This window comes from Lactuca sativa, chromosome 7 (genome assembly GCF_002870075.4).
Source record: "Lactuca sativa cultivar Salinas chromosome 7, Lsat_Salinas_v11, whole genome shotgun sequence".
Taxonomy (NCBI): domain Eukaryota; kingdom Viridiplantae; phylum Streptophyta; class Magnoliopsida; order Asterales; family Asteraceae; genus Lactuca; species Lactuca sativa.
The window spans coordinates 91,986,461-91,995,040 of record NC_056629.2 but is presented as its reverse complement, the minus strand read 5'-3'; the positions used below and the strand labels follow the sequence as shown (position 1 = coordinate 91,995,040).

The following is an 8,580-nucleotide window of genomic DNA, read 5'->3' as shown; positions in this document are numbered from 1 at the left end:
AATAATTTAGTAAATTTATAAATAGTTAAAGATACATTTGAAAAATAGAGAATAAGTTGTTATTTGGTTTTTTTGGACTATTCGATCCTTAGTTTATAAACCAAAATCAATCCGAAATTCAAAATAATAATTCGGTTTTACTGAAAACCAATCCAAAAATCTGAATAACTGAACCAAATAGCCTGATCCAAATTGTCCAATTAGACAATTCGGTTTTATCCAAATAGTGAACAACCCTAGTCATATGTGAACACTTCTAAAAAGTTCGTTATCCAGATATGTAAAAAAAATAGTTACCCAGATATAAACAAATCGAAAAGTTAATTACCTTAATAAGTCATAAACCCTGACGTATTGTCCATATATCTTTATTTATTTCTTTTTTAATTGCTATAAATAGATTTATTAGGAGAATATGTTCATTTATTTCTTTTTTAATAATCGCTATGAATAGATCTATTAGGAGAGGCTTTTTAAACACGTGATGCGTTAGGCCAAGACACTTTTCGTTAGGGTTTAGTGGTTTACGGTGCTCAAAATAGCCTCACGTCTTCCCGACTTCTTTGATCACCGACCCTCCACCCTTGACGACTCACCTCCGGCGACATCTCCGGCCTCCACGAATCTATCTCCGGCGAAAGGGCGAATCCCACTGCTCCATTTCCATCTCCATCTCGACTCGGCCATTTAGTCTCAGGTTTTCTTTTAAGTTTCCGATTTTGTATGAGTTCACTGCTACATTCTTTATTTGATAAAATTGATCAAACTGATCATATATTTGACTGATTTTGTATGTGTTCACTCTTTACTTCGTAAAATTGATCATGTAGATGACTGGATTTGTATGAATTCACTCTTTATTTGATATATATGATCAAATTGATCATGTAGTTCACTGATTTCTTATTTGTTTGTGACCTTGTAGTTTGTAACTTCTAATGACAGTCCTGAGACTATGAGTTTCCTGTCTGTTTTGACATTCGATCAGTTGTCATGTAAATGTTTCTAATTATTCTTGCCAATTACATGATTAAGAACATATTGTAGAGATGTCGTGGAGAGGAAGGGGACGTGGGCGAGGTGGTTTTGGTGGTGGTTTTGTTCGTTTTGCAAAAGAAGAGAAGTACGAAGTATTTCCTGTAAGTTAAAGTTTTGTTTCTTCTTTTTTATACTAATATTTGATTATATTTCTAGTTTAGTTCTCTTTTTGACATATTGGTATAAACCTTGAAGAACTTATAGAAAGAGATCTTATGATCTTCTATTCTTTGGTGTGCCATAGTTGTAATGCAAACAATTTCTTTCTTGCAGGAAATCACAGACCTCCCTGATGTCAATCTTAAGCAAAAAAAAGACGATTACTGGACTTTAGTATCATCAGCTGATAATCTGAAAAAGTTTTGGAATTCATCTCCTTATTATTTGGAGGATCTGAGTGAAAGTGGTAAAAGTAAGCATTCCATTCGATCTTTAAATTGCATATGTCCATTAAGTTTCTAAACTTCTTCTGTTATCTTTTATATGATATGATATGATAATGTTTTTGATTTTTTTTTATGTGGAAATTGTGGTGGCAGAAAGTATTAATAGAAGGCCTCCACTTTCAGACTATATGATGCTGACTACAGACTATGTTCCAGCAGAACTAGGTAAGTAAAAAGAATGGAATGGTTGATTCCATTCATGGAATGGAATCAGCCATTCTTGAAGGAATGTGATTCCTTTCTTCTGTTATGTTAATTTTCATTCCTTATCCTATGGGTGTTTTCTTTAAATGAAGACGATATAATAACCCCATTTTTATCTATGTAATTTTTTATGAGATACATCCTTTTTAAGAAAAGATTATGAGTTTAATTAAATTACAATTTCTCATAAAAGACCTTATACTTTGTTTTTTTTTTTTTTCCGGATTAAACCTTATCTTCTTTTGCTCATGAAAAGACCTTATATTTTTTACCAAAAAACCCTCAACTTTTTTTTTTTCCGAAAAAATCCTCAACCTTCTAAATGTTTCCAAATAACTCCTCAACTTTTTTAGTTTTTCCTGAGAAAACCCTCACATTTTACAACTCTGTTTGGAGAAAAATGACTAAAAGGGCCAGATTGGAAAAAATGAAAAAAATACAAGGTCTTTTTCATGAAAAAAAATAAAGTTAAGGTTTAACCTGAAAAAACACAAAATATAAGGTCTTTTACTCTTTTATGAGATTATTAACCCTATTACCCGAAAATTATATTTTTATTATATTCTTATATGAGTTTTTTTTATTATGTTCATTTTTTTTTTGTTTAAATCAAGAGTTCATTAATTAAATAATATATAGAGTAGAGTTGAAATAAGCATTTTATATATATTATAAGACATTCATATGAGAATTCATTCCATTACCATTATCATATATTCATATCTATTTCATATTTTCATTCAATCAAACAGACATGAGATTTTGTAATTTTTTCTATGATTCCTTAAATATATATAATTATTTAAGCATAAAAATATATTGTTTCACATTCTATACCTTAATCTATTTAACACAACCAACATACTTTATTGATTTTTTTTTTCAAACAGTTGGAAAGAATGTGAGACCTATGAAGAAGAAAAAGACCCAATGGGATCTACAGTCAGGTTTTTAATTCATTTCACTTCTTAAAATATCTTTTATTTGTTAAATATAATTATAATATTCTTTTTGGCAGACCTACAGAGATTGGATTTATTTGAGAAGCTTGACCTGAGGCCTCAGGTACTTACTTTTCTTTTATCACATTCAATATTTGTTTATTACAACAACATTCTACTTTAAAAATCTAATAAATTATACCAATATCATCAAAATAAAAAGAAATGAAGTTATGATGCTACAATATAATGCTGGAATAAATGAAAGTAGATTGGTATTTTTTGTTGTTTAGAATGAAGATGAGGAAAAGAAAGACGATGAAGAAGAGGATGAAGACATTGAAAATATGGAAGAAGAAGAAGATGACAGCCAAGATGATTATGCACTTGTATATATAAATTTTACTTTTTTTTTTTTATTGGACAAAAGATGCTACTTTTTGTCCTATTCAAAAAGGGGGAACAAACTGTTCTGACCCAAGAACCATCATGTCAGATGTGAATCAGATACACAGTGGGCCCCACTAGGTGGCTGACAATTGACAATTGACGTAACAGCCTAGTGTCCACAAGGAGCACAATCCATATTTTAAATGAAACTCCTTAAAAATAAAGATTTTGTGATTATTTATTTTAAATTCATGGGATTCATAGGGCCGGGATTATGATGATGATGAAGATGATTTCAACATGAATGATGATCATGCTGATGGTATGCTAAATCATTCAAACTACTCTATATGCACTATGGCCTCATTTTTTACATAAAGTCACAAGACTGAGACTGATGTCAATAAGACAAATTGTACTTTTTTTATTCCATCCAAAAAGGTGGGACAAGATCCGCTTTTGGCATCTTGTTTGTGAAAAGACACAAATGCCCTCATTATAAAAAATAGCCCTAGAAAGTTTGTCTCGTGAAGTCCAAACCCTTTTAACGACTCCCACTTCATATTCACAAATTTTGGTATATTTGTGCTGATTTTGTAATTTTTTTTGTTGCAGATGAGGGTTGCTACTAGGAAATGCTGCTTACCCATTAATTTTGTAACTACTTTTTTTTTGACTTAATGACTTAGTGGGGATATGACTTAATCTAGTAAGGTAAACTGTGAAATGTCATGGTCTACTTGACTCCTATGCAATGCTTATGCTTATAAACCTTTTGACCAGTAAAATAGAGTTGCTGTGGTATGGAACAAGTGGGAAGTGAAAATGTGAATAATTTGAATTCTAGAAGCCTAGTGAAGATTAAAATTGAAATTTACATGTGATGTTTTTTCTTTGTGTTTTTAATTTTATAATTTATATTTTATCTTTGTTTGTCTGATTCGAGAATATGAAAAAGATGAAAGAGGTAAACGAGGGTGTTATTGTAATTCAACTTCGTTATAAAAAAATGATCTGCGGGGTTAAACTTATCGACATAGAGGTGGAAATCTTATTGCATTGTAAGATAAATCAAAAAGTATTTGTTAAAATGGCAATGGGTTGAAACTTGACTAATAATTTATCCATAAAATTTTACTGTCGTTAATATCTTTTTTGTAATTTTATTTAATATATCATTATTATTTTATATAAAAATGAAGGGGTGGTCATTCACGAGTAAGATAGGTGATGTGTTGCTTTAAAGTTTAAACCAGAAATGTTTACCGTTTTACAAGTAGAACACTAAAAAATATTTATGGGTCGATTTATATAGTTTGATATCTGATCAATATCTCTAATCTCATATTCTCATATCTGTAAGTTATTTGAATTGCGTTGGTGGAGGTTCAACTTTTACTATTCTTCTTGGTTTTTGTAACAATAGAACCGGATGTTTTACGATGATTTCATGACAATCAATTAATTGAAATGTATGGATGTTTTTGAGGGTAAGCGATCACGCATGACCCATGTCGTAGAGGGGTCCAATTTTACATATGATTAAATTCATAATCTAGCAATCGACAATCCAATAATAAAAAAGACAAAGACCTATGTATTTTTCAATTTCAATAGCTAACGCTATCTGCAATAACTCCCATTTTGAAAAAATGGGTTTAAAATTTACAGTAAACAAGAACTTACGTTTTGTTTTAATTTCAAACTTCCAAATTTGCAGCAACGGTAAAGCTCAAACGATATTTTTTGTTTATTGGTTTTCTGATTACACTGGATTTCATCTCTCGTTTATATTGCACTCTCGCTCTACTTCTTTATTGTTAACTGAAATTTAACAATTAAGTATTTTACTATTCATAATTTCTACATCTAACGTCGTCTCATTTTATATTCTAATTGTTATAGTTGGTTATCGAATGTAACACACTAACAAAAATATTCTAAATAACTGAATAATGCTATGAGAGTCTTGCAATTCATTTAACTAACTGTATTATTATTATTTTTTGTCTTTATAATATTTATCGAGTTATCGTCGTATGAACAAATTTTGCTTATATATATATATATATATATATATATATATATATATATATATATATATATATATATATATATATATATATATATATATATATACACACACACACACTAGCCGTTTACCCGCGCAAAGCAACGAGTGCGGATCAACAAAATGACATAAAAAATTTGTTAAACAAAATGACGAACAGATAGAGATTTCTTATACCTGGGCTAGAATTAAACGTAAGACATTTTTGGCTCATTCGATTTTAGTAGAAAGAAAAACCAAAGGAGGAGACAGCGAGCATGAGAGAGAACCAAGGTTTTGCGGTCAATGACTAGGCATTCATGATAGATGAATGCTAGATCAATGTGTCTCTTTCAGTTTATATGAAATGTTTTATAACATGTACATCGTATTAGACCGATTCAAATGGATATCAAGAACATTTGGTCAAACTTTGACCCATTCAAAATCTTATCATCATCTTATTTGACTTTTTCATTAATGTTGACCGGATAAGATTTAGTATTTACCGATTCAATTGGATATGAGGAACACTTGGTCAATGTTTGACCCATTCAAAATCTTATCATCATCTTATTTTACTTTTTCATAAATGTTGACCGGATAAGATTTAGTATTTACCGATTCAATTGGATATGAGGAACACTTGGTCAAACTTTGACCAATTCAAAATCTTATCATCATCTTATTTGACTTTTTCATAAATGTTGACCGGATAAGATTCAATATTCTTTTAATGCATAAAGTCATTGTACATGATGTACTAATGGTTTGTACCTCTTAATTTTCAGCATTTGATCAAATTTGCATAATAAGTAATAAAGATAAAGATATATATATATATATATATATATATATATATATATATATATATATATATATATATATATATATATATACATATATTCTCTAATAAATTAATGTTTTTTTTGCTACTTGTCAAACTTTCATTCAATTTCCCAAATGTATTTTGTGGTAACTTTGATTTAATTTTTTTTCCACATCTCATTTTATGAGTTTTTTTTTTATATTTTATTAAATTACACATAATAATTTAATTTAACAATTGCAATAAATGTAGCAAAAAATAGATATTAATTTTATTAATAAACTTACCTTTTAATTTCAAAATTCCTAAAATTAAAGCTCATTAATTCTTTCATTTATTTAAATTATTTGTTTAAATTTAAAAGATAAAAAACATTTTCATTATAATAATTTATTATATTTTTTTTATTTTCTTATAAATTCGAAGTTCTCAAATATTTTGACTTTTAAGTTAACTCATGTAATACATGGGCCCATATATATATATATATATATATATATATATATATATATATATATATATATATATATATATATATATATATGGCCCCATTTTTATATTTTGCATTGTGCCTTAAAATCAATCGGAAGCCTCCTATTGAAATGTAATCATACTATACCATAAGTTCACAAATTACCTACTTTCTTTGTTAATATTTTTATAAAACAACTTGGAAGGGTAATAATCTTTTACGAATGGTTAAAAAACAACATTCATTTTTCAGAGAGAGTATTTCAAAGTCCAATGTAATAACTAAGTTTAAGAAACTACATTGTTATTTCTTGCATTTAACCCAATCAAGTATATCAAATTTCACATTGCAAAGGTACTGACAAGTCAGTAATCACTCTAATTTTGGGTAGAATACAATGTCTAATGGGAAAAAATAGAAGTAAGATGCTATTCTGTGAAAGTATTTATTATTTCTTTCACCTAACCCTAAAATATACTCATTTAAACTATTTTGCTTACAATTATAGGTGTATCTGCCATTGAAACATAAAGCTTCAATATTCTTGATCATTTAAATATATTCTCATTAATATCTCACACAATTTCATAAAAACATTTAAGAAAATTATATATGTCAAAATCATAAGTTGATTGAAATATATATCAAAATTAGACACATGTTAAGACACAAAAACTGAAATACACATAATGGGCTCACTTCGTGAATAATTACTGAAAATTTAATATATATATATATATATATATATATATATATATATATATATATATATATATATATATATATATATCGTAATAATCACATGTATGTGTTAAATAGTAAATCATTAAGTGTATTATACATATTAATCTTGAAATCCTTGATTTTTTCTCTTTTGAAGACAATTTTGACCCTTTGACCGAGTTTGATCGAGTTGACCTAGTACTCTCCTTGAGTTGACCGATTTGGTCCGAGTTTTACTGACTTTGACCAATTTCCAAGTTATTTGGCCGAGTTAGCTTAACTCGGCTCAGTAAGAGGCTGAGTCCGAGTACTCGCCCGAGTTGACAGAGTTTTACAACACTGTTACTATAATCATAGTACTCATTTTACATCCATCTTTTCTTTTTATATCACTCGCACATGTCCATCATAAGTTACCACATGTGTCCATCATAGGTGACCAGATAATTTGTAGATGAAGTTCAAAAACTAGGGATGTCCATGGATACCCTTAAGTTCAATGTGGGATCGCCTTTAGCCGCATCATTTAAAGAATCTCTTGCTTCATTTGTAATTCGAGAAACCGCCTTAGAGCAAAACAATTTATCAAGTGCCCGAAACTTCTCAATAATGGATTTAAACTCTATGCATGTTCTTTTGAGTATGTGATTGTGCCTTCTACAAACACAATATGAACAAATAGATTTAATACTTTGGATAGTTTAATATCAACAACGAAATGTTGAAAATCTAACAACATTTGCTTATATTTCACGGGTGCATCATGATCCTATGAATTGGTTATTCAACTTGTGTTTTTTATTTTCACAAACCCACATCAACGCCAACAAGAGAATAATAAACAAAAAGGTCTTGATTTTTTGGCTTTTCACATGTTTATGTATCATTTACCAAATACCCCTTAACAAATTATTGGCTCAAATTATCTATTTTGAATATATATATATATATATATATATATATATATATATATATATATATATATATATATATATGTGTGTGTGTGTGTGTGTGTGTGTGTGTGTGTAGAGGTGGGTTCAATTGAGAAAATAAAAAAGGTTGAGAATGGGGGAATCATTCCACTCATTTAATCTAAGCATAAAAAAGACATGGTGGCAAACTTGTAAATATGTTAATAACCTTCAATCTCAAATACATAACTATAGAGAATTCGATAACAGTTCGTTCATCATCAAAATTTCTCCTATAACATTCAACAATCATCCAGATTTCTTCAACTAAACCATCATCAATGTCATCTAGTGTTAATCAATCATCGATATTCGTAATTGGGAGGTTCGCCGTTCAAGACAGATCGCAACCCAAATTCATCAATTTCATCGATTTCTTTGTTGAATACTCCGAATGTTCATAGCTTGCAAGCATTTGTTAAAGTTCATAACGGATTTGGAACTGGAATTTTCCAGATTCGCAAACGAAATAAATTGGAATCGAAATTTCTTCGCTATTCATGAAATTGGAATCGA

General features: G+C 28.9%; 1 protein-coding gene across 2 annotated transcripts; it reads left to right on the top strand.

The window, feature by feature from the left end:
• The first annotated feature begins 465 nt into the window (after positions 1-465).
• LOC111883738 (uncharacterized) lies at positions 466-3,896 on the top strand. 2 transcript variants are annotated; one of them, XM_023880063.3, is made up of 9 exons: positions 466-697; positions 1,036-1,139; positions 1,312-1,450; positions 1,578-1,649; positions 2,579-2,635; positions 2,707-2,753; positions 2,923-3,018; positions 3,284-3,341; positions 3,635-3,896. In XM_023880063.3, the coding sequence occupies exons 2-9, from the start codon at positions 1,050-1,052 to the stop codon at positions 3,649-3,651; spliced, it is 576 nt and encodes a 191-aa protein (XP_023735831.1). In that variant the 5' UTR covers positions 466-697; positions 1,036-1,049; the 3' UTR covers positions 3,652-3,896. The 2 variants fall into 2 exon arrangements, with proteins under 2 accessions (XP_023735831.1, XP_023735830.1); XM_023880062.3 differs by having other exon boundaries at positions 467-697; positions 1,048-1,139.
• The last annotated feature ends 4,684 nt before the right edge of the window (positions 3,897-8,580 follow it).

Excerpts from the sequence above, each read along its gene's own strand:
- LOC111883738 (XM_023880063.3), top strand. The coding sequence starts at position 1,050 with ATGTCGTGGAGAGGAAGGGGACGTGGGCGAGGTGGTTTTGGTGGTGGT. Across the intron at positions 1,140-1,311 it reads AGAAGTACGAAGTATTTCCT|GAAATCACAGACCTCCCTGA; the intron begins GTAAGTTAAAGT and ends TCTTTCTTGCAG. Across the intron at positions 1,650-2,578 it reads CTATGTTCCAGCAGAACTAG|TTGGAAAGAATGTGAGACCT; the intron begins GTAAGTAAAAAG and ends TTTTTCAAACAG.